At 41.0% G+C, this 25,495-nt stretch overlaps 1 protein-coding gene across 5 annotated transcripts in view; it reads left to right on the forward strand.

Annotated features, from left to right (window-relative positions):
• Positions 1 to 25,495, forward strand: part of AUH (AU RNA binding methylglutaconyl-CoA hydratase) — a 157,638-nt gene that overhangs the window by 61,383 nt on the left and 70,760 nt on the right. For 4 of the 5 annotated variants that reach the window (XM_069473987.1, XM_069473989.1, XM_069473990.1 and 1 more), the window contains 2 exons: positions 19,370 to 19,462; positions 21,260 to 21,316. In XM_069473987.1, the coding sequence (XP_069330088.1) occupies positions 19,370 to 19,462; positions 21,260 to 21,316 (150 nt within the window). Of the gene's footprint in view, positions 1 to 19,369; positions 19,463 to 21,259; positions 21,317 to 24,570; positions 24,687 to 24,972; positions 25,336 to 25,495 lie in introns of those variants that run through there. The other variant, XM_069473991.1, reaches the window with a different exon arrangement.

Here is a 25,495-nt window from a genome sequence, read left to right on the forward strand (position 1 = left end):
ACAAGATGGCTGGATGTGAGACTCATTAAAAATATCAGTTGTCCCTATACCAGTAACAGGGAAAAGATGTCAAAAAAAGATACCATTGACAGTAGGAGCAAAAATGCATCTAGAAATATATGTAATATATATGGAAAAATTATAAAACTTTATTGTAAGACATTTAAAAATAATTAAATGGAGACATATCCTTTTGAATAGGAAGATTGAGTATCAAAAAGATGATTCTCACAAATGATGTACAGATTCAATGTAATTACACTTAAATTGTCAGCACTGATTTTCGGAGGGACTTGATGAGCAAAAAGAGGCCCCCAAATAGCCAAGCAATCATAAAGAAGAAGAAAATGAGGGGTCTTGCCTTATCAGCACTGAAGACTTATTTTTAATGTTATACAAATTAAGATGGTATATTACTGGCTTTGGGATAGGCACGTGTACCACTGGAGTGGAATGTAGAACTCTGAATCAGAGCCACCCAAGTGGGGAGGCTGGTTCCTTACAGGGAAGCATTGCAGATTACTGGGGAATGCCAGAGAGTTATTAAAAGTTTAGAAGTGGAAACTAAAACTATTGTGATCTTAATGAAGTCAAGATTTTCTTAAAACACAAAATATGACACATAAAAGGAAAAATTGGTAAATTCTACCAAATTAAACTTAAGAACATCTATTTATTAAAAGATACCGTTGTCGAAACTGCAAGAGAGTTTTGGTCTAGGTCTAGTTGCTCATCGCACAAAGATCCAATTATTGAGACAATGAGGAATGCCAAGGAAAAAGGGTATTTTTTAATGCGACCTAAGTCCTTTAGGGAGAACAAGAGAAGCTGCCTCAAATCCCCCTCTCTGACTAGTATGATCCTGAGCTTTTAAAGGAAGGGGCCAATAGCCTTGGGGCAGGCTGTGGTGTAACTAACAAAGAGGAGGTTGTGGGGGTGGTGATCTTGGTGTCAGGAAGTCTGCCCAGAGGCCTTGAGAATCTCAGAGTGGAGTCCCCTCCCCTCCCCTCCCCTCCTCTCCCCCTCCTCTCTCCCCTTCCCCTCCCCTCCCCACCCTCCCCTCTCCTCTTCTCCCCTCCCCTCCCCTCCCCTCCCCTCTCCTCTCCTTTTTTTTTTTTTTTTTTTTTTTTGCGACAGTCTTTGTCGACTTGGGTAGAGTGCAGTGGCATCATCATAGTAGCTGGAACTACAGGCATGCACCACCTCACCCGGCTGATTTTTCTATTTTTTGTAGAGGTGGAGTCTCGAACTTGCTTGGTCTGGTCTCGAACTCCTGAGCTCAAGCAGTCCTCCCGCCTCAGTCTCCCAGAGTGCTAGGATTACAGGCGTGAGCTACCACACCACCTGGCCAGAAACTCAGTTTCTTTGTCTTGCAGAAAATCTACCATTTCTGGGAAACAACTCAAAAGGTCAAGTAGTTAGTTAATGGAAAGGATTATAAAAAAATATATAGGGGTCATTGAAATTTGTTCATAAAGATACAAACTGGGAAAAAGTAATTGAAATAAATAGCTGCCAAAGGATTCATGTATATGGGCATACATGCATTAATCAGCACATGCATACCTACCAGCAGCCTTAAAGTCAGTAGGACAGGACAGAAAAACATTTCACTCAAGAGGAAAGAGGAGTGGGGGTAAACATAGAAGGTGATCAGCCTTATTAGTAATCATAGAAATGCAAATTAAGACCACTGTTGTATGCTATTTTATATCCACCAGATTAGCCAAAAATTCTTAAGCCTGGTCTTACTAAGAGTGAGGAAGTGGATCACCTGGAAGGAAGGTTTATGCACTTCTAATAGAAGTTAAATTGGTATAACTGGAAAATAATTTGGTATTGTCTTACAAATTTGAATATCCACATTCCATAAAACCCAGTGGTTCACTTTTTAGGGGGCATTAACCTAGAAGGGTGACTTTAAGACTTTTTTTACTAGATCCTTAGGAAGAAATATATTTAGTTTGGCCCAGTAAACACATAGGAGTGGGTGAATAGCAAAAGTTCGTGGTTCCTTTCTTTGTGCACTACAATTTGATACTATGTCATTTAAAATAATGCCTGATTTTGACCTGCTAATGAATAGATTGCTACTTGTATCTGAAACTACATCATTCTATAGACATTTTGCACATATGTCCGAGGGACACTTAAACTGTTAACGGCAAAAAGCTGAAAACTACCAAATTTCGATGACAGGAGAGTGGATGAATGCTTTAGTATGTTTGTGTAATTGGATAGTAGATAGCATTGCACGTAAATGAATAATATGTACATGTAATAACATGGAAAAATCTTTCAAATATGTTGAATTTAAAGCAGTAAGATAAATAAAACAAAAGAGTAAGAGAAGAGTTTTTATAAAACAAAAAGAATGCAGAACTAAACAGTTTACAGTTTAGAGATTGTAAGTATGTAATGAAATCATACACACACACACACACACACACACACACAGACTTCCTGGTGCTGGTTACCTTTGGCTTGGAAGGCAGGCAGGGTAGGTGAAGAGCACAGGGACAGACAGGTGTTGGTTCTTGCCTAGATCTAGTATTGAGTGGCGATTGGGTGGGAGTTTGTTATTAATATTACGCTTCATTACATGTATATGGACATATTCTTTGTATGTGCCAAATCAGATAATATAATTTTTAAAAGATTCATCTTTCTTGAGACCTGCAAACATTTATGTTATTAATATTTCTCGAGTAATTTTTTGATTTTTTTCTTATATTCTTTGCTCTTATTTTCAAGAAAAGTTAGAATTCTACATTTTTAGAAAATATCTCCTAGGTTTAAGGTTATTCAAGGGAGAGAAAAAACCCTTTGCGTGTCTAACAAAATGGGTTTGTGGACCAGAACCAGTACAGAGGCCTCCATCTTTCTTCTTGGCTCTTATTTCACTGGTTCTCACACAGATTGTTTATTTTCTGAGAGAAGGGCTTCCTAGGTGTATTTTTTCCTTGAGAGGAAGTGGCTCGGTTGGCGCATGTTCGTGGGTGCTGATGGTGGATGTCCTGCATCGTGCTGTTAAAAATCTGGGGAGGCCATTGTTTGGGCTGAGCTCCTGCGCGAGGCCCCTGCAGACCAGCCCAAATCAAAATGGAGTTACTTACGCTAAATGCCACATAATCACACTGAGACTTTAAGGAAGCAGATAGATCCCCAAAATAGATGAGTTTTTCCTGAAAACAGGAGATTCTAGTCTATGCGAGTCAGCTTAATAGGGAAGTCTCCTCTGCTTAAATCCTTGACAAAAAAATAATCTGAAATAACCTGATATTAACCAATTTTTTTTTCCTTGTTCTGTTTTCTTGTTTCCACCTTACAAAACCCACTGTTCTACCATTGTCCTGTGGGAGCTTTCATTCTGTTTTGTAGAATGGAGGCTGCCTCATTCATGAATCACAAATAAAAGCCAATTATATCTACAACTAAATTTGTTGTACTTTTGTCTTTGATGGTACTCATGGGGCTGCTTCATTTACAGACCATCCAGTGATTAAATGCCCTGGCAGTGAGGAGCTGGGGCAGCCCACGCTGACTCAAGGTGATTGTTAATGCCAGCCGAGCAGGCTGTTGAACTGTAGGCATCTTGACATGGTAGCAGTGTTGACAGTGACACAAATCAGGAGACATCCTGCCTGTTGGGTACCACTTTTCCCTCCTGCCCCATGTTCTATTTATACTTTCCACAATTGGGGAACCTCTCTGGGATATGAAAGGCAAGGGCTTTCTTTTTTGCCATGGTGATTTCCTGTGCTCAGCTTGTTTTCAGTGAAAGAGTCTGTAAGAGCTTAAATGTTCTGGACTTACTTGAAAGGTATTCTATTTCATTAAAACAGAGATCAGAAAGAAGTTGTATATTTCATTCAGGGTCACTAAATTTGTTACTTTAGTGTTCCTAGCTTCTTAGAAAATTATTCTTAAACAGTAACTCCAGAACCCTAGAACAAAATTCAGTTCTCTTACTCTTTTCAAAAATAAAGTCATATGGCTCTTCTTGAGAGGTTTGATTTAAAGGAAATGGTAAATTCTCGGATTTCTAAAACATTGAACAAATGTTACAAGTCCTCTTGTAAAATATGGAATATCTGGGTTGAAAGACTTAACTGGTTATTTTGAAATATTAAGGCATCAGCAAGTCAGCAAGGATTCACAGACACGAAATTATCAGGATCTACTAACAACTGTTGTCCCTTAATTTGCGATTCCTTCTAGGGCTTCATGGTGTGCACCTTCCAGTTTTCTATTGTGGCAGTGTGTGCCTCACTCTTGGGATTCATATTGTAAAAATTAGCAGTAAAGAATACTGGGGTGGGGTGGGGGGGTAGATGTGTTAATTACCTCACTGCTGGCCTTCCCCTTCCCCATCCCTTCCCCTTCCCCTCCTCGTCCCTATTCCCTTCCCTTCCCTTCCCCTCCCCCATTCCCTTCCCCTTCCTTCCCCTTCCCCTTCCCCTTCCTTCCCCTTCCCTTTCCCTTTCCCTTTCCCATTCCCTTCCCCTTCCTTTTCCTTTCCCCTCCCCTTCCATATTCCCTTCCCCTCCCCTTCCTTATTCCCTTCCCTTTCCTTCCCCTTTCCCCTTCCCATCCCCTTCCCCTTCCCTTTCCCTTCCCCTTCCTTCCCCTTCCCATCCCATTCCCCTTCCCCTTCCCTTCCCCTTCCCTTCCCCTTCCCCTCCCCTTCCCCTTCCCCTTCCCCTTCCCCTTCCCCTTCCCCTTCCCCTCCCCTTTCCCTCCCCTTCCCCTTCCCCTTCCCCTTCCCTTCCCCTTCCTTCCCCTTCCCCTTCCCTTCCCCTTCCTCCCCCTTCCCCTTCCCCTTCCTCCCCCTTCCCTTTCCCTTCCCCTTCCTCCCCTTTCCCCTTCCCCCTTCCCCTTCCCTTCCCCTTCCCTTCCCCTTCCCCTTCCCTTCCCCTTTCCCATTCCCTTCCCCTTCCTCTCCCTTCCCCTTCCCCTTTCCTTTCCCCTCCCCTTCCCATTGCCTTCCCCTTCCTTCTCCTTTCCCATTCCCTTCCCCTTTCCCATTCCCTTCCCCTTCCCCTTCCCCTTCCCCTTCCCTTCCTTCCCCTTTCCCCTTCCCTTCCCCTTCCCATTCCCTTCCCCTTCTTTCCCCTTTCCCATTCCCTTCCCCTTCCCTTTTCCTTCCCCTTCCCTTCCCCTTCCCATTCCCTTCCCCTTCCCCTTCCCTTCCCCTTCCTTCCCCTTTCCCATTCCCTTCCCCTTTCCCCATCCCTTCCCCTTCCCTATTCCCTCCCCCTCTCCTTTCCCTTTCCTTCCCTTCTGTCTTCTATTCTCTGTCCTCTTCCTCTCTCCTCTTTCTCCTTTCTCCTCACTCCCTTTTCCCTTCTCCCCCTCTCCCCTCTCCCCTCTCTCTCCTCTTAAGACAGGGTCTTGCTCTGTTGCCCAGGCTAGAGTGCCCTGGTGTCAGCCCAGGTCACAGTAACCTCAAACTCCTGGGCTCAAGCAATCCTTCTGCCTCAGCCTCCCCAGTAGATGGGACTTACAGGCATGTGTCACCACACCAGGCTAATTTTTCTACTTTTTGTAGAGATGGGGTCTCTCTCTTGCTCAGGCTGGTCTCAAACTCCTGGCCTCCAGGGGTCCTCCTGCCCTGGCCTCCCAAAGTGTTAAGATTACAGGCTTGAGCCATGGCACCTGGCCTTATTCTTTCTTTATTAGGGATTTATGTTAGATGATATTTCATGAAGAGCTAGAAAACAATTTTAGAATTCTCCCTTAAGTAGAAAGTCTGAGGGGACAGGCTGAGTAGAGGCATCCAAGAATTGCTACCTAATGGTAAAGAAATATTTAAAATAGAATTTTAGATTACAGAATCTAGTGTGAGGCAATGATGTTTTTATAAATGACCTTCCACAGTAATCCTTTAAAATTCCAGGTATTCCCAGCTTCCTTTTCCTTTCTCTGATGAAAGAAAATTACAAAAGCTTTAGTGTGTAAATGCAAAGCTGAATTTGCATTGAAATACAGATAATTATGTTAAAAAGGGATAGATGACAAAATTCATCTATTTAGCAAACATTTTTTTTCTAAAGATTTTGTTATAAGGTTTTATAAAAAATAATTTAATTTTGGAAGTTTTCACATTCTCTGGTTAGCTGTTCTAAATGTGATCAAAAATCTGTTTATGTGCGTTTTTCTATAAGAAAAAGCTGTCTCTGGGTGAAATACAAAGAAAACATTTTGTACAACTGAATGAAAAAATTCCATATGAAAAATCTGATGTAAATTTTATGGGATAAACCTCTTAAGCAGTGCTTCTCATTTTGTTTTTGTTAGCATGTTTTTGAATTTTAGAATTGGGACACATTTGAATTTTAGAATTGAAAGGCTCAAAGTAACACAAAATTTGTCACTAATTAAAAAGAAAACAAACCCAGCACAGTGTAATAGATGCACACACATATCAGACTTTTATCTTGGCTGAGGTTTGCTATTGGGATCAAACTCTTTTCCTGCCCTATCTTGGCTGTCTTTGCATCAGTGAGGATTCTTTAACGTGTTGGTAACCACAAGAGCTTGCTTTCTGTCATCTGTATTTTAAGCTTGAAGTGACATTGTATCTCAAAATGTTTGGTGCTCTTAGAATGTCACAAGATCTGCTGAGCTTAACATTTTTTTCAAAGATATTGCCAAAAGATGATGTTTATTTTGTAGAAAACTTACATTTTATACTTTATTTAAATGTGACAAACTCCTGAACTGTTTTGGGGTAAGTTTATTGAGGCACACGGGTTGAAGAAAATCTCTTGACCTGGTGCCAGAAGATGTGGACTCCAGTCTTGTTTCCACCAGCGTGTGTTCCCCCTGTCTCCTTGTGAGAACCACAGGCGGGTTTTTTCCTTCACCGGTGCCTAGTATCTGGCACAGTAAGAGGCACATGGGAGGTACCTGATTGAAAGGGGATCTTCTTGGTGTAGACATGTTAGTCCAAGTGTAATGCTTTCCTCTTACTGAACCCTCTCCTGGAATCCCTTTCTGTCGGCCTCTCCCTAAAATTCCAAGAATCATGCTGAACTTGCCAGCTCTCCCCTCCCCTCCCCCAGCTCCCTGCGGCTCCCAGGCTGTGATGGAGCAGGACAGAATGAGCAGGAATGGAGCCTTGCTGCATAGTCAATTACGATGGTCAATGGTCAGTTAGAACACAGCTGCCCCAGCGCCAGGTTGGGGTGGGAGGGGTAGTTGAGGGGCTCAGATTTGATGTGTGAAGGCAGTGATGCCGAGAGGACGTCAGTGGAGATGAGTTTGGAGTTTAGGCCTGGGGATCATTAGAATGTTGATGCCCTGACACTGGGGAGTGGCTGTAGGGAGAAACCCATTTGAGGACCCTGAGGCATTAGGATATGTAGAGACTGGGGAGAGCAGGAAGAGCCCGGTGGGGAGGGAGGAGGAAAGCTACATTCTGGAAGCCAAGTGGGAAAGCGTTTCAAGGAGGGCTTCATCACATGCTGCTGACAGGCCAAGAAAGGTGAACGTAGAATGGACTGCTGGATTGTGGACCTTGGCTGTTAGTGATGATTTCAGCAAGCACTTCCTGTAGGGGAGTATTGGCACCGTGGGCGGCCGCTTTCCTGGCTGTCAAAGGATGAAAAAGCTCCATCCCTTGGGTGACTCTGAGAGCCCACCCCCCCCTGCTCCCCATCTCCTGCTGCCCTAGTCTGACTGTTGGGCTTTTTGGTATAGGTCCAAAAACTAGTTATCTGAAACTTGCCCTGGTTATGGAAAAATATTTCCCATGACTTTGACTTATAGATAAACTATGAATGAGAGTATTTGGAAAGTTTTTCCTGCAAAATATGTATATACAGTTTTGTGAAGCATAACATCTGATTCATCATAGCTTAGTAATAGCTATGAGTATTCAGAGTCTTTGACTATGAATAGGGCATGAATAATTTCTTACCAGAGTTTAAAGTATGGTGTTTGTTACTCAAAGCGTTGTCACTATATTCATTTTAATTACATAAAATTTTAAACGAAGGGATGTGCTTGTAAAGGTATACATCCACTTAGAACTTTTATTTCTACTCCATATTAAAATTTAGAGAGTATTGAGTAATTAACATGAAAGAGCTTGCATAAATTCTAGGTATATCATCCCTTTTAAGATTTTCATTTGATTTAGAGATATCTGATACTTACCAAAAATCCAGAGATGATTAATTTCTTAGCCTTTAATGGCTTATCACCATTTTATATAAGTCATAGCTGTTTTAGGTATTGCATTTTTGTTTTACTTTATCTGAAAAATAAAGCATAGCTTATTTCAAAAATATTAATTAGTGCCACAGTGACTATTGTAATACAACTTGAGAGATTATACAGTTATTATATTTTCTTTACTATTGCCTAAATTATTACTTCACTTTTATTTTAGATGTATTGTGTTAAGAATTGCTTAATAAAAACATTTTCAAAATTTACAGAATTGTTTGTCAATCTGCCAAGTTGACCTGAAATGTTTATTGATGTTCACCATGTCTTTTTTATTTGAGGGTCAAGGAGATTTTTAAAATACGTAATTAATGTAAAGTAGATTCAATCCAGCATGTATTTCACTTTTTTAATTTCCTAATTTGATATAATGACTGGAAATTGGAAGTGTTGAATTATGGTATGTGAAAGATTGGTTGACACTCTAGTTAACTTGGTTTTTCACATAGTGATTTGCAGATCTCAATTTTAGTTTTCTTTATCCTCATGCCAAGAATGATGGAGAATGAAAACAAGTATCTCGGAGTTAATTCTTTTCTCCTACAAGTTGTTGACATCCATCTCCTGTCGAATCATAGTTTAGTGCATAGTTAAACTTCACAGTTTATGATTTATGTCTCTTTTCTTTTTTGGAATTTTATTGTCTTTACTCACTTTCATTGGATATTAATCACATTATGACTTTTGCCACTTTTTGTGAAAATTATACTATTTAAGCAGGAGCAATGGGGTTTAACCACGCTCTGTCACTTCAAAATACCACTCTGGAATATTCTAAAATTTGACAAGACTGAAAAAGGAATTCAGTTTAATTTTTTTGGCCCTTCTATGTTTGTTAGCTTTTAATTCCATAAAGAATATTTGAATACATATTTATGTAACACTTAAAACTCTTTTCAGCAGCTTACCTCTATTCTTTCTCTTGCACTTAAGTAATTATTGCTAATAGGCTAATTATATTTTATACCTTTTCCTGGCTTTTACATGAATATGTCTGTGTATCAACAGACATATCTCTTTTACCCAGCTGTTGTCTTCATTTGTTAAGATTGTGAGATATTTTCTTTATATTTAACTGAGTTACCATACCTTTCCTTTAAATTTCTTTTTTCTTTTTTTTTTTTTTTTGAGACAGAGTCTCACTCTGTTGCCCAGGCTAGAGTGAGTGCCGTGGCGTCAGCCTAGCTCACAGCAACCTCAAACTCCTGGGCTCAAGCGATCCTCCTGTCTCAGCCTCCCAAGTAGCTGGGACTACAGGCATGCACCACCATGCCCGGCTAATTTTTTCTGTATATATTTTTAGCTGTCCATATAATTTCTTTCTATTTTTTTTAGTAGAGATGGGGTCTCGCTCTTGCTCAGGCTGGTCTCGAACTCCTGAGCTCAAACGATCCGCCCACCTCGGCCTCCCAGAGAGCTAGGATTACAGGCGTGAGCCACCGCGCCTGGCCTTAAATTTCTTTTCTCTTTTGTTTCTCCTATGTTCTGCTTGTAGTTGGGATTTGCTTTGTGGTCCAGGCGGAGTCTCTTTCTTACTAAGGAATGCAGCTCTTTTAAAAATATTGATGTGTTTGGTGTTAGGCCTGTCATTATGATTTTCTATGCTTTCTGATTTTACAATTTAAAAATCATCTTAACTAGGTTAGGTGCTTTTCTGGTTTGCTCTGTGTATGGGTTTACTCTAATGTTAATGAGTGGTATCTTTGTACTACCTACCTTGTCATCTTTCTAATATTTTATGTAGTAGGTGTGATCCATTATTTCTTTAGAAAGTTCTGTTGACTTCCTGCAATGTGTGATGACAGACTTGGTATATTTCCAGTTTTAAATTCTTCCCTCCGACCTTTCTCTTCTCCCACCATTTCTTCTTACTATTTTCTTTATACAGTAGTTCCCCCTTTTCTGTGATGGATATGCTCCAAGACCCCTTAGTGCCTGGAAACACAGATAGTGCTGAACTCTATAAGCTGTGTACATACCTATGATAAAGTTTAATTAGTAAATTAGGTGCAGTAAGAGATTAACAACAATAGTAATAAAATAGAGCAATTTATAACAATATTCTGTAACAAAAATCACATGAATTTAGTCTCTCTCAAAAGATCTTACTGTACGATACTAACCCTTCCTTTTGTGTTGAAGAAAGGTGGGAGAGATCACCATGCTATTTAGAATGGCACACAGTTTAAAACATGTGCATTGTTTATATTTATACTTCTCCATTTAATATCTTCAGACTGCAGTTAACCCTGTGTAACTGAAATCCCAAAAAGCAAAACCACAGATAATGGAGGAGTTGCTATAATTTGAAATTTACTCATACTTCTGTTACTTGTTTTATAAATTTTAAATTATTACTATATCGCTCCATCAACCCTTGTCTATAAAAGATCAGGAAATCAATGTACTTTCTTTTGTTGGCTTTATCATTTTCATATCAATCAGGTCATATAATTTTTTAAAAATAGCTTTATTGACAGATAATGACATAAAATAAATTGCACATATTAAAGTGTGCAGTTTGATAACTTTTGACTCGTGAAGACATCACCACAATGAAGATAATGAATATGTCCATTACCTCCAGAAATGTCCTCATGGCCTTTGCAGTCCTTTCTCCTGCCCCTCCCTACTGCTCCGCACCTGTCCTCAGGCAATTACTGAACTTGCTTTCTATCACTATTAATTAATTTCCCCATCTTAGAATTTTATGTAAATGGAACACAGTATGTATTAATTTTTGTACGTATTTCACTAGCATAATTTTTTTTGATTCATCGATCTTGTGTCATGTGCCAATAATAGTTCCTTTTTGTTGCTGAGTAGTGTTCCATTGCACGATGTACCACGTGATGGATATGTGGGTTGTGTCCAGTTCGGGGCTGTTGCATGTAAAGCTGCTACATTTACGCACCAAGACCAGTAGCATTACCCGTGTAGTGAATCAGTGCACTATCCTATGGATGGCCAGACTGTCAGGTGCTCTGTGGGTTGGCTTAGGTATCCAGGCTCTTCAAACTGTGTGTGTATAAATCAACTGGGGGCCTTGTTAAGAATGCAGATTCTGGGTCCGTGGGTCTGAGGTGGGACCTGGGATTTTACATTTCTAACAAGCTTACAGGTGATGCTAATGCTACTGGTGTACAAACCACACTTTGAAATAGCAGGGGTAGAGAGCCTGAGAGTTAATGAAGCAAGGCAGTAATGATGTATATATTTCTTTCCTGCCAGGTGAGAGTAAGCTACTTGTAGGTAGTGTTATGTTATCTTTTTATCAGAAATGGAAGTAACCGCATTTGCCATGTTAAGCAGCACTTAACAGTGCCAAGAGTTTTTTTGTTTGTTTGTTTGTTTGTTTTTTACAGGTGTAACAGTGGAAGTCATTACTCAGTTCCATTAATAAATGTAACCTTCCAGATAAGGTTGCTGAGTGGGAATGTGTGGGGACGTAACCCTGCCGGCCTCTCATCTCTGTGTGTCCTCCAGAGAGGCTTTATTTGACTTGGAGTTTTGGTAGCAAAGAGATGTTCTGGGTTGACCCTTCTTACTTTAGTAGTCTGTACAGTCATGTGCTGGGGGCACTGCCACACCGTGGGTTTGGGGGTTCCCAGGTTCTCAAGTCAGAACTTGATGACAGACAACTGACTGGTGCTCTTAATGGAAAAAATCCCAAACTCTGTAAAATAATGTTAAAGAGATTTATTCTGAGCCAAATTTGAGGACTATGACCCAGAGCCGTGCCCAAGAAGCCTTGAGCAAGTGGACTAGTTGAGGTTGGGTTACAGTTTGGTTTTATACGTTTCAGGGAGACAGGGGTTACAGGTAAAGTCATAATATGTGACAGGTGGGCCATCTCGAAGGTGGGGGGGCTTACAGGTTATAGGTGGGTTTAAATATTCTTTGACTTGTAATTGGTTAAAGACATGAAGGTTTGTCTAAAGGCTTTCAAAGTTTTAAAGATAGGGGGCTGTTTATCAGAGATGAGCTACCCGACTTGTATTCTTTGTGTAAATTGCAGGTGTGTCTTGCATACCCTTAGGCCTGTTAGTGGGCTACAAAGGATGTCTCCAAGGGAGGGGGGCATGATGAGGCACGTCTCACCTCCCTCCTCATGGCAGGCAGTTTAGTTTTGGGTTAGCCGCTTGGCCAAGAGCGGGTCCATTCAGTCAGCCTGTGGCGGGGGAGCCTTAAGATTTTATTTCAGTTCACAGTGCTTTGCATCCAGTTCCCGAGGTTCCCCCAGTTGGACCCAGTGAACCCTGGTGTTGCTCCAGGTCCCCAGGCATTAGTGGAGGGCAAAGCCAGTGTGCTGTCACACTCCCTGTGGAGCCTTGGCATTTCCCTTTTTCCAGACACCTTCCCTTAGGGGAAGGATGAGAGGATGGCTTACAATGTTGAGTCCTTCCTCAGGGACCCTGGGTCTGGGCTGTGAGAATCAGTGCTAGGCAGTGATGGTTAAGAGCCAGGCCCTGCAACCAGACCGCCTGTACTCAAGTTGTGGCAGTTCCAGGCGAGTAACAGCAACTCCTCTCTGCCTCAGTATTCCGCACGTGGGAAATGAAGATCGTGACAGTTCTTATAACATAAGGCTGACAGGAAGTTCAAGTAGTATTTGTAAGGTTCCTAGGACAGTGGCCACACGTAGGAAAAACTTTATAATACTTGCTAGATCCATACATGTGTATATAGAAAGGTAGGTCGTTTTTTTCTTCTTTTATCCCTAGTAAAAATGTTTATTTTTCTTTGCTGTATGAATTGATACGGCCCAAAAATACCCGCGTAAAAATGCATGTGGGAGGGAATGCTAGCTTTCAGCAAGTTGTTCTTGATACAGTAACACCTTCTGTAAGGAATATTGCTGCTATTCAACTATTAGTTTTTCATCACGAGTTGTAGAGTTTCTACATTTTATTTGGATTTTAACTTAGCGTTGGAATTGAGGTGTTGGATACATGCTCTGTTTAAGGCCTGTGGTGCCTGAGGCTCTTGCTCTGGGAACCCTGTCTTACACCTGCAGGCCCCAGCCCTGGTCACTGCTGTGTGTGCTGGCCCCAGGCTGGCTCTTTCCAGCGCTGGCGGGAGAGCTGAGGCTGCCAAGGCTGCCGGCTTTGCTCAGGGCTTGTTTTGTTTTTGTGGTTTCTTTAAAACCCAGTGACAGAAATGGGAGAACATAGTAATGTTATGTGAAATTTTAGCTGATAATTAGGAATTTATTGTAATTTTCAGTTAACTTTGATTTTTTTTCTGTTCTTCTTGAAAGATTTCAACATTCAGACTTCCAGCATACTACATGGGGCCTTTCTTTCTGTTTACATACTTGACTTCTCTGTTTTGCATAGGAACATTATTTTCCAAGCAAAACCAAATTTAAAAAATCATGTTTGACACCAGCATTTTTTCCTTAATAAATTGTTTATATTTTTCTAAAAGGGTACAAATAACTTACATTATATGCCGTATTTATTTGAGAGCTGAAAGTAGATGCTGGCATTTTCTGCACATTCATAGCCCTGTGATTCCCCTGGGCCCTGCAAACCACTGAACTGAGCCAGAAGCTTTCCTTACAGCTGTTCTTTCCTCCCTCTTAAAATAGCAAACTGTTTAATTGTTTGCTGTAATTATATTTTTAGGAGCATTTCAAAGGATTATTATCTTCTTTGTCACACCTGGCTCATTTCCTGGTACAAAACTCAAAATAGTATCTGATCCTGTTGGTTGCATAACACACTGAGTCACAGTTTCTTCCTGTTGCTGTGGGAGTAGCCGTTGCGCTGGACTTGCAGTCCTGCTACGCTGGTCTGCGCTCGCGCATGGCTGCCCTGTCCACGGTCCTTCGTCTCTGTGACACTGATAACTTGCCTTTCCAAAGGTGTGTTTCATTGAGGTTCTTCTGTGATTAAGTGTTTCCACGTAGAAGAAATACTAGATGTAACAAACAAAAACAGACCCAAGCATATCAGGTAACTATGAAACTAGCATGCGCTTTGAGATGATGAATGTTTTCCTAAAAGAAGTTTACTGAGACAAACATCTTTCAGGGGAAATTAGGATTATGTATAGCTTTAGAATTTATAATATATAAAGAGGCTAATATTTAATTACCTACCTATTGAATACTAATTAAGCTGTTCTACTTAATTCTTTAGTGAGAAAATATTTATGACAGCTTTCTACAATGCTAATTTAATTAATTAGTGTTTGGAAGTACCAAGTAGTTAACCTGTTTGATAATTTGAGAATGTTAGTATCCTGTTTTCCTTGTTCTTTTTGTATAAGGACCCCCAAGTTTTTGTCATTTTTGTCTTATATATTTCTTGTAAGTTATAAAGCCTATGGCGCCTGAGTCATCTTGCTCTTGGAACTCCCGTCTCCCATCTGCAGGCCCCCAGCCCTCCCCTCTGGTGCATCTCTTGGACCCAGGCTGTCTGGCTCCTTTATAGTAACCTTGGGGCACAGGCCTTTACAAAGCAAAGCAAGCCCTGGAATTTTAAAATTTCTCAAGGGGGCACAAAATTTTTATCTCCTTGAGAAACTTAATTTCTCAAATTCTTCACTATCAAATTTAAAAATAATTTTTATTCCAAAAAATATAAACATATAGGGGAAAACATTACGTTGTCTGCATTCAGAATCATGAAAACCTGAGCATGAGCTGACTCCTTTTGGCCCCACCCGCCCCGCCTCAGTACATTCCCGCTGCTCACTCCGCCGTTGCCTCACCTGTGCAAACGCCACGCACGACTCACGTGGCGCCTGACACCTTTCCACTCAACCTGTGCCCTCCCCCTCTTAGTTTATGAACACAGTAAGTTTGTTTCTTATAGCAACTCTCACAAGGGGCGTATGCTCACTGATCAGTTTCATTTAAGTGCTTTTTATGCATTAGATCTTTTTATTTCAATGACATGCTTCTAAAGAAATAATGCATTTTAGCTCTCTATTGACGAAGTGTGATGTTTATTTGAGAATATCAACTAATAAAAATGCAGGGCAAAGCCTCAGACTCTGAGGCTGTGCTTCCCTTTGTGCGAGAACCTGTGGAGGACCAAGGACTACAGTCTCTGTCTTTCTGTCGTGCATCAGGTCCGTGCGGGTGTGGGTTATTATTGTCACAGTTTACGGTGAGCTTACTTTCGGTGAGCCTTCATTTTCAGTGCACAATTTGATGTAAAGAAAGATTTCTCTTTCCCTATGTATCACATCAGTTTGTTTCCATTTCTAGGGAAAAATCTAAGAAATATGAGATGACACCTGCTTACTATGGGTAGATTTTCTGAAACTGGAGCTCAGTTTTGGCCTCAGCAGTACAGATGTTTTTGGCCTGTGTATGGTTTTGGAGGCCATTGAAACTCACTTTTGTTGCTGCTCTTTCTTGAGGAGTCGGCTTATAAAGAGATAGGAAAAATATTTTGTGTTTTAATTTCATACACAACAATACAACACAGAACTCTTCTGTGGCCAGATGTGTGTGGGCTTTTTCCCCCACACAACAAGCAAGTGGTTCTGTAGTGGATTGTCTAGTGGACATCAGCTGCGTGTCCTCTAATTCCTACTGGAGATGGCGTCAGATCCCACAGGTCGAGGGCTTAGTCCCCCGAGGGTGCCCACATTTCAGATCCCGGTTCTAAGTAGTAGGTTGTCACCTATACTTCTGACTGGCTGCATATCAGTGCTTTCCACAACCTTCTCCTTGGTTTCAGTTAATTTGCTAGAGCATTCACAGAACTCAGGGAAATACTTACATTCACCCATTTATTATAAAGGATATTGCAAAGGATACAAACGAACAGCAGATGAAGAGATGCACAGAGTGAGGTGCAGGGGAAGGGCATGGAGCGTCCATGTCCTTTCTGGGCCACCCTCCGGGCATCTCCTTGTGTTCGGTACCCAGAAGCCCATCCAAACCCTGGCCTATTAGATTTTTGTGGAGGCCTCATTAAGTACTCACAATTGATTAAATCATTGGCTGTTGATGGTCGGCTTAACCCTCTGTCCCTGTCCACTCCCAGCAGGTTGGGGATGGGGATGGAAATCTAAACCCGCTAATCCTGCCTTGGTCTTCCTGGAGACCAGCCCCCATCTTGAAGCTCTCTAGGGTCCCCCAGCCACCAGTCATCTTATTAGCATGCTAAAGATACTCGTATCACTCTGGAGATTCCAAAGGTTTTAGGGGCTGTATGTCTGGAAACGAGGATGAAGACCAAATATATATTTCATAAAGTCACAGCCTCTAGCAGCTACTTGGTGAATGCCTTCAGCACTCATACAGCAGAGAGAGGGAACACACCCCCTCTTTCTCTGCCGCTGCTCTCTCCAGCTTAGAACTCTAATTCTTCCCTGTAGTTCTATAGGACTGCATTTGTTTATTTTATTTCTTTAAAGTATCAAACAAAAGAGATTAATAATAAAAGTAGGCAAAATGTCAGGTTTAATGTGATAGAGGGGGAAGAAGCAGCGAAACCCTTGAGATTTGTCCCAGAGTGGTCAAAGGATGTTATTAAGCAGCACTGATGTGCTGCTAGTGTTTGTTTCAGATGAGCAGTGTGATAGTGACAGCTCCGATAGGAAATGTGTACGGAGTGCCACGGAAGCATAAAGGAAGGGATATTTGAGCCATGGAAGACAAATAGGGGCCAGCGTGGCATTCCAGGTGGAGCTGCAGCTTGTGTACACATAGAATCTTGAATGGGAATGACTTCTTGGAGGCTTTAAATAGTTTGGGGCTGGAACAGAGTGTCTTTCTGAGGTTGGATGAAAGACAAGATAGGTGGGCAGAACTTAGTTCCAGGAGCCTCCCGTGGCATGCTTAAGGTTTGTTCTGTTTTTATCCTGAAGGTGGAGTAAGTTTTAAATATGGAACTAGCATAACTGTGTTTGCATTTTAGAAAGATTGCCCTATAGGAAGTGTGGAAGATGCATCAGAAGGCTTCAAATTGCAGGTGAAGATCGACTGGGGACTTCTTGCTGGTGAGAAATGCTGAGACCCAGAACTTTGGCAGTGGAAAAGGGGTGGGAGCTTGGAGATTTGTGGGCTGTCAGGACTTAGAAGATGATTGGATATAAGGGCATCTGAAAGGAGAACATCTGGGACTCGGTGAGTGGAGGTGCTACTGACTGAAATGGAATCTGTTGCAGAAGGAGGGTTGAAAAGACATGGGTTTGGGCGTGGCAAAGCATGAAGTGGATATGTCTGATAAGCTGGTGGCCATACAGACATAGTTTGGAGAGAAATTTGGGTTTGAAGTAGAGATTTGAACATCATTGGTATTATATTTAGTAAAATTTGTAGATGGGAATGAGACCTCCTGGGTAGAGCTTGTACTGAGAGAGGAAAAAGGCTGAGAAATTACCAGAGGCAGATGGAAAGGCAGGAAAGGTGAGGGACCCAGCAAGCTGTTGGTGATCAGTTTAACCTTGGAATTGAGTGGATTTGTGGGAGGGAGTGTCTAGGGTGAATGTCTCTGATCTTCAGGGACAAGACATATAATGGGGACTGAATGTCGGCCACTGGCTGTGGGACAACACTGATGTTGCTGGTACCTGGAGCAGGAATAGTCTTGGTGGGCTGGAGGTGAGTGGTCCTGGCACTGTGGACTTTCTCTATTCCTCCCAAAAGCTGCTCTGTACAGCCTGAGCTGGAGGGCCTTGGCGAGGCCTGAGGAGAGGTGTCTGTGGGAGACACTTGAGATTGGAGAGGTCTGGATTGAGAGAGTCTGGAAATAATCTCTCTAGCCAAGTTCTTAGGAAGAAAGATGGGTGGAGAGAGGATAACAAAGTTGTTACATTTTACTTGTAGCTTGAGATGACCTTGGGAACCACTCAGATTAACTTGTCATTGTATTACTTTATTGATTTTTCTTTTCTTTTTTTTTCCAGATAAATTTACTAGATATTGTTTGTATATTACTCTCACTTACCAACAGTAAAAGCTGACATAGCTGTCTGTTATTTTCTTTGCAAAGAGTTCTGGAAAGCACATTTTAAATTTGTCCTGTCTTTTGAAGTCCCTACCTCCCCCTAACTGTTCAACAGGTACAAATAGTGAAATATGGCCCCAAGCCAGCCCTGTCTACCCTGGTTCTTCCAGGCGTGCTCCTGCCTCGGGTGGCAGTTGCATGTATGTGCTCCTGCCAGCCTTTTCAGGCTTGATCTCAGAATAAATCTGATGAATTCCAGTGCGTGTGAATAAGTAAGGCTTAGTGTACTTCAGCAAATTTGTATATTTTAAAATGGGTCAAGGAGTGAGCCTCTCTTTTTGACATTTCACATATCAGAATACCTATGGAAGAGAGAGAGTTTGGGGGATGTTCGTTTTTAAAATCCACATTTTGTTTCTATATTAAGGTTGGCCAGCCTAGCTTCACATTCCCACAGTCAAAAATGAAATTAATAGAAAGGGTTCTGCTTCACAGAATAACTAACATAACCAGTTACTTTTTGAACTAGTTATAAAAATGAAATCTGTATAATTTACAAAAGTCATACTAATACTCTGTTTCTAGACTCAGGAAAGTCTATTAATAGTTTTGAGTTCTGTGACTGGTGGACCCCTGCCCAGCCGAGCGGGTTCCTAGAGCGCCTGGCCTCTGAAGCGCTAGAGCCCGCTGGGCTGCCGCTCCCATTCTCGCCGCGCTGCTGAGCAACGGAGCTTGCGGGCGACGCCACAGCAAGTGCTTTCTCTTTCTTATCTGAGCAGATGTCACTCCTTTGAATGAGACTCTTTCATTCTGAGCACTGAAGTAAAGGATCATAATTTTCACAATTATACATTGGTCATTTCAATTTGAAATCTGTATGAACCAAACATCTTGTCGAAAACTTTAGGCCCTAAGATTAAGAAGTCATAGGACTATGATTCCATTAATTTAACAAAAAATGTTTATGAAAGTATTTAAATAATATGGAAAGGTTTAAAGATACGGCGACTTATGTGATGGAACACTATACAATCATTATATAATGTTTTAAAGAATGATGGAAATGCTTATATTTTGTTAAAGGCAAAAGGGGTACAAAAGTCTGTATATGATGATGCCCATTTAAAAAATGTATTCATAGAAAAAAATTTACAGTGAATCCCACAGTGAGGCAATGATCTTGTTGAAGAAGCGTAACATTTTTCTTTGCATTTCAGCTAATCTTCCAGTGCCAACGATTGCAGCAATAGACGGACTGGCCTTAGGCGGTGGTCTCGAACTGGCTTTAGCATGTGACATACGAGTAGCAGGTGAGAATTAATCCTGTTAAAAACATAATTTTTTAAGAATGAAGTTTGTGTTTATTCTTCAGATAATTGCAAATATTTTATTCTGCTTCCTCTTGTTTAGTGGAACATTTTTTTTAAAAGTCACCCATTGGGCTTAATAGTGTATTTAAAATTCTCACTTACAAAAGCAGTCTTTCAGTGTTTCTTGCCAGGATTTGAGTCAGACAGAACTGAGTTTGAACCATAGGTCCTGCCCTTTTTAGGCACGTTTCTTCCTCTTTAAAGGGAATGGTTGTGTAGATTGAGTGAATTTATCTATTGATGTGCTTCGGAGAGGCTAATCACTGTTGGGCACAGTGATACTAGCTCAATCTTTTTGAAGTTCACTTTCTTTCTCAGTGGTCTCTGAGGACAGCGCGAGGTGGCTGTGCACTCACTGCCTGCTGGCTGGTGCCAAGGGCCCTTCTGCACTTGACAGGTGCTCAGTCACTGCGTCTCCCTCACAGTCCACCAGTGGGTGCTTCAGGTGCGGGAGGAGGCTGGCACAGAGAAGGCGAAGCAACAGCCCCGGAGAAGTGACTGGGCTGGACCATGAGCCCAGGCTGCCTGGCATCGCAGCCCTCACTATTTCACTGGAGCAGTGTGTGCTGCTCTGCCATGAATTGTTTTTGTTTGAGACCGAGTCTCGCTCTGTCACCCAGGCTAGAGTGCTGTGGCATCATGACAGCTCACAGCAACCTCAAAGTGATCCTCAAACTGGGGCTCAAGTGATCCTCCTGCCTGAGCTTCCCCAGTAGGTGGGACTACAGGCATGCGCCACCATGCCCGGCTAATTTTTCTCTTTTATGTAGAGACGGGGTCTCACTCTTGCTCAGGCTGGAACTGCCATGTATTGTTGTGGACACTGTGCTTCATAGTCTTGGCTCTGCCAGTGTCCTCGCTGTCCAGACTGAGACGTGGGCATCATAGACAGAAATGTCACTGTTCTTCCCTCGGTTCCCACTGTCACTTCCAATGTGACCGCATATTAAAAGTTGAGTCAACATAATTCAGTTTTTGATAATTTTATGTGACAGTTTCTTGGGATTTGGAGTTGCCAGTCTAGGTATACTTTTTCCTCCTTTTCACTTTATTTCAAGTCCCTGTTTTCTTGTGATAAAATCACTGGGTTTTAAATTGAAAAGCTAAGGTATATATAATCCATTTCTAAAAGAATGCAGAATCTGAGAATTAGGATATAAAAAGCAGTTTAAGTACATTTGGCTATGCAAATAAAGAAATGATTAAGATATTTTAAAGTAGCTATGAAAACAAAATGAAAAGAGGAACCCCATCCAGCTCAGAACAGTAAAACCATTTGTCAGAAAGTAACTAGAGACTTGGTCTTGAAAAGTTGCCATATCTAATATGATATATTAAGCTGTTTGGTCTGGGGGACTATACTAAGGCAGCTAAAGAATTCCTACTTGTCAGACACAGCCTCTCTCCTGATCCAGAACAATTAATGGGATCTAATTCTTCAACTAGGACTTGGCAATATCAGGTCTAATAATGTAATTTCAGCTCTGGTCTTTCTGCATCAAAAATCAATTCACTGCCAAGCAATCTTTAACAAAAAATGTTGTGTGACTCTCCTAATATGTGTTATTTTGAGTATTTATTTCCATAACTGAATGCCTTTTGAAGTGAATTTTTAAAAATTTGTGCCACCAATTTAATTAATAAACAATACTTTCATTGTATCTTCTTAACTTTTCAAGTAGTCACATTTGAGTGTGACGATATGGATGGTACTAAATTATCTTTCTTTCATTTTAGCTTCCTCTGCAAAAATGGGCCTGGTTGAAACAAAGTTGGCAATTATTCCTGGTGGAGGTATGAGTTGTTCACTGTTCTTCTCTCAGTACCCTTGATTTGTTCTTAGAAACAGGGCATAAGGCAAAAACACATTAATTAGAAAAGCAGCATTTTAGGTAAAGAGCCAAATGCTGTACTGTTTGCTCCTCTGGCAGGGTCCCTAATCAACATACAGGCCTACCTCAGAGACATGCCAGCTGGGTTCCAGACCACCGCTGTGAAGCAAACGTTGCAATAAAGCCATTCGCACAGATTTTTTTGTTTCCCGGCACATGTAAAAGTTACACTTCGTAGTCTATTAAGTATGCAGTAGCATTATGTCTAAAAATATACTGCAGATACCTTAATGTAAAAATATTTGATTGCTAAAAAATGCTAACGATCAAGCATCTGAGCCTTTGGGGAGTCACAGTCTTTCTGTTTGCGGTGGGTCTTGCCCCGGTGTTGATGGCTGCTGACTGGGAAGGGTGGTGGTAGTAGCTGAAAGTTGGGTTGGTCACGGCAGTTTCTTCAAATAAGAACAATGAAGTTCACTGCATCTCTTTCTCTCCCAAGAGATTTCTTTGTGGCTTGTGATGCTGTTTGATAGCACAGTAGAACTTATTTCAAAATTGGAATCAGTTCTCCCAAATCTTACAGCTGCTTTATCAGCTAAGTTTATATGATATTCTGACTCCTTTTTGTCATTTCAAAAACGTTCACAGCATCGTCATCAGGACTAGATTCTGTCTCAAGAAACCACTTTCTTTGCTCATCCATAAGAAGCAAATCCTCATCTGTTCAAGTTTGATCATGAAATGGCAGTAATTCAGTCTTATCTTTGGGCACTTCTAACTCTAGTTCTCTTGCTATGTCCACCACATCTGCAGTTACTTTTTCCACTGAAGTCTTGAACTCCTCAAAGTCATCCGTGGTTGTGAGGATTAACTTCCTCCAAACTCCTTTTAAGGTTGATATTTTGACCTCCTCCCATGAATCACAAATGTTCTTAATGGCATCTAGAATGGTGAATCCTTTCCAGAAGGTTTTCAATTTACTTTGCTCAGATACATCAGAGAAATCACTATCTTTGGCAGGTATAGCCTTATAAAATGTATTTCTTAAATAAGACTTGAAAGTAGAAATTACACCTTGATCTTTGGGCTATAGAATGGATGTTGTCAGCAGGCATGAAAACACTAAATCTCTTTGTTCCTTTCCATCAGAGCTCTTGGGAGACTAGGTGCGCATTGCCAATGAGCAGTAATATTTTGTAAGGAATCTTCTGAGCAGTAGGTCTCAACAGTCGACTTAAAGTATTCAGTAAACCATGCTGTAAAGAGATGTGCTGCCATCTAGGCTTTATTGTTCCATTTACAGAGCACAGGCAGAGTTGATTTAGCATAGTTTTCAAGGGCCCTGGGATTTTTGGAATGGTAAAGGAGTCACCAGCTGCATTAGTCCTTAACAGTAGAGTCGGCCTGTTCTTTGAAGCCGGGCATTGACTTCTCTTCTCTAGCTATGAAAGTCCTGGATGGCATCTTCTTTCAATATAAGGCTGTTTTGTCTACATTGAAAATCTGTTGTTTAGTGTAGTCACCGTCATCAATGATCTCAGCTAGACCTTCTGGATCACTTGCTGCAGCTTCTCCGTCAGCACCTGCTGCTTCACCTTGCACTTTTATGTTACGGAGACGGCTTCTTTCCTTAAACCTCATGAACCAACCTCTGCTAGTTTCCAACTTTTTTTCTACAGCTTCCTCACCTCTGTGTCTTCTAACTTTAGAATTAAAGAGAGTTAGGGTCTTGCTCTGGATTAGGCGTTGCCTTAAGGAAATGTTGTGGCTAGGCTGATCTGCTGTTCTCACCACTAAAACTTTCTCTGTATCAGGGATAAGGCTGTTCGTTTCGCTTTCTTATTGTTCATGTGTTCACTGGAGTAGCACTTTCAATTTCCCTTAAGTACTTTTCCTTTGCATTCACAACTTGGCCAACTGGTGCAAGGCCCAGCTTTTGGCCTATCATGGCCTTCCTGACATGTGGCTTTCCACATGCCTTCCTCACTAAGCTTAATCATTTCCAGCTTTTGATTTCTGGTGAAAGAGGTGTGATTCTTCCTTTCATTTGAACATGTAGAAGCCATTGTAGTGTTATTAATTAGTCTAATTTCGGTATCATGTGTCTCTGGGAATAGGGAGGAGAGGGAGAGAGATGGGGAAATGGCCGGTGGGTGGAGCAGTCAGGACATACACAACATTAAGCTTGCTGTCCTATGGAAGGGGTTTGTGATGCCTCAAAACAATTACAATAGCAATGTCAAAAATCCCTGATCACCGTAACAAATCTAATAATAATGAAAACATTTGAAATAGTATGAGAATTACCAAAATGTGATACAGAGATGCAAAGTGAGCACATGCTGTTGGAAAAATGGCACCGATAGATTTACTGGATGCAGGGTTACCACAAACCTTCAATTTGCAGAAACCTGGTATCTGTGGAGCACAGTAAAGTAAAGCCCAATAAAACCAGGTATGCCTTAGCTCAGATAAATGGTGAAGGCAGTGGTTCTTAAGTTTTAAATTATTGTGCTAGTCACATTGTTATCACTGTTTGGATCTATTTTCTTAAAAGATTACACAGATATTTTGAAACTGTTATGTTTACATTTAAATGTGTGTGGCCTCACCAAGGGCTTCATGCAGAGTCAAATCCTGAGTGGAGGAGGAGAGAGGGTTTCCCAGGCTTCGTGCCATCTTGCTGGGGTTAGCAGGTAGCCTGAATTGGGAGCTGAAGAGGTGTTGCTGCTTCTGTTCCTATGAAAAAGATAGGTAAACTGCTTCTATTTGAAGAGCCATTTAAGAAAGCACCTTTCCAATATTAATAATGAAATCTTGCATCATCCAATAAATCTGAAGTTTTTGCCCTTTTGATTTAGAGAATTTGGAGATATTGTCATTTTTTGAAGTCATTCTTTCAAAAAATAGATTTCATTTAAGGATATACATATATGGTAAACTTTTGTACCTTTTATGTATGATAAATGAAACTTATTAATGTATGAATGAAATAATAGTAACTAAAAATTAAAGTCGATGTTGAATACAGCAGACATGTTTGTGTGTGAATAGGTAAAATTGTATGTTTAACCTTGTGATTATAAGAGTATTTATTCTAATTAGCGTATACAGGTAGAAATTAAAACATAGGTTACAGTGAAATTGAAGACTGCCCAGATCAAAGACTGATTAAGTTTTCTATTTTGGTAATCGATGAAAATGCTATTCTTGTAGGCCAAAAGCGTTTAATAACTACCTGTTCTATCATGCCTACCTTTTTCACTGTGACTAATGAAAACAAGAGATGGAGGATTTATAAGGAAATGGATCCACTTGAAAAGAATTATAAGGTAACTAATATGTGAAATAAAATAAACTTTAGAAAAAGGATGACATTACATGTTTCTGAAATTTTTAAAGAAGTAAGCATTTTTTGGTAGTTAGGATGTACCTAATCCTAGAAAGATAATGGCTATAGTGAGTTGAATGGTGCCACCCCTTTGTCCCCCAAAGACATGCCAACCTGGAACCTGTGAATGTGACCTTATTTGGAAAAAAGGGCTTTGCATTTGTAATTAAGGATCTTGAGATGACATCTCCTGGATTATTTTTGAATGCCTTAAATCCAATGCCAAGGGTCCTTATAAAAAAGAGAAGACACAGAAGAGGAGAAGGCAAAAGGCAGTGTGAAGACAGAAACAGTGGAGTGATGCATCTGCAAGCCAAGGAGTGCGAAGGGTTGCGGGCAGCCCCCAGAAGCCAGTGGAGAGAGGAATGGAATGGATTTGCCCCCAGCCTCTTGAAGGAACCGACTCTGCAGATACTTTGATTTTGGACTTCTGACTGCCAAAACTGTGAGAGAATAAATTTCTGTTGTTGACAGCCACCAGGTTTGCGGTAATTGTCACAGCAACTAATACAATGATGTTTAAGTAATTTGGGGTGGGGGTGGGGGTTAGTAAGTGGCAGAGATTAGGGGTGGGAGCAAGAGGAACTTGGTAATTTGGATATTTACTGTGTCTTGGATATGAAATGTTTTGTATTACAACCATCAGAAGGTAAAATGGTCCTATGAGAGTACTGTTTGGTTTGATTAGGTGAAAAAAGATTGATTGTACTAAAGAAATGAGGATGATAGTTTTAACTTCCTCCATCTTCT

This window comes from Eulemur rufifrons, chromosome 7, assembly GCF_041146395.1.
Source record: "Eulemur rufifrons isolate Redbay chromosome 7, OSU_ERuf_1, whole genome shotgun sequence".
Lineage (NCBI taxonomy): Eukaryota > Metazoa > Chordata > Mammalia > Primates > Lemuridae > Eulemur > Eulemur rufifrons.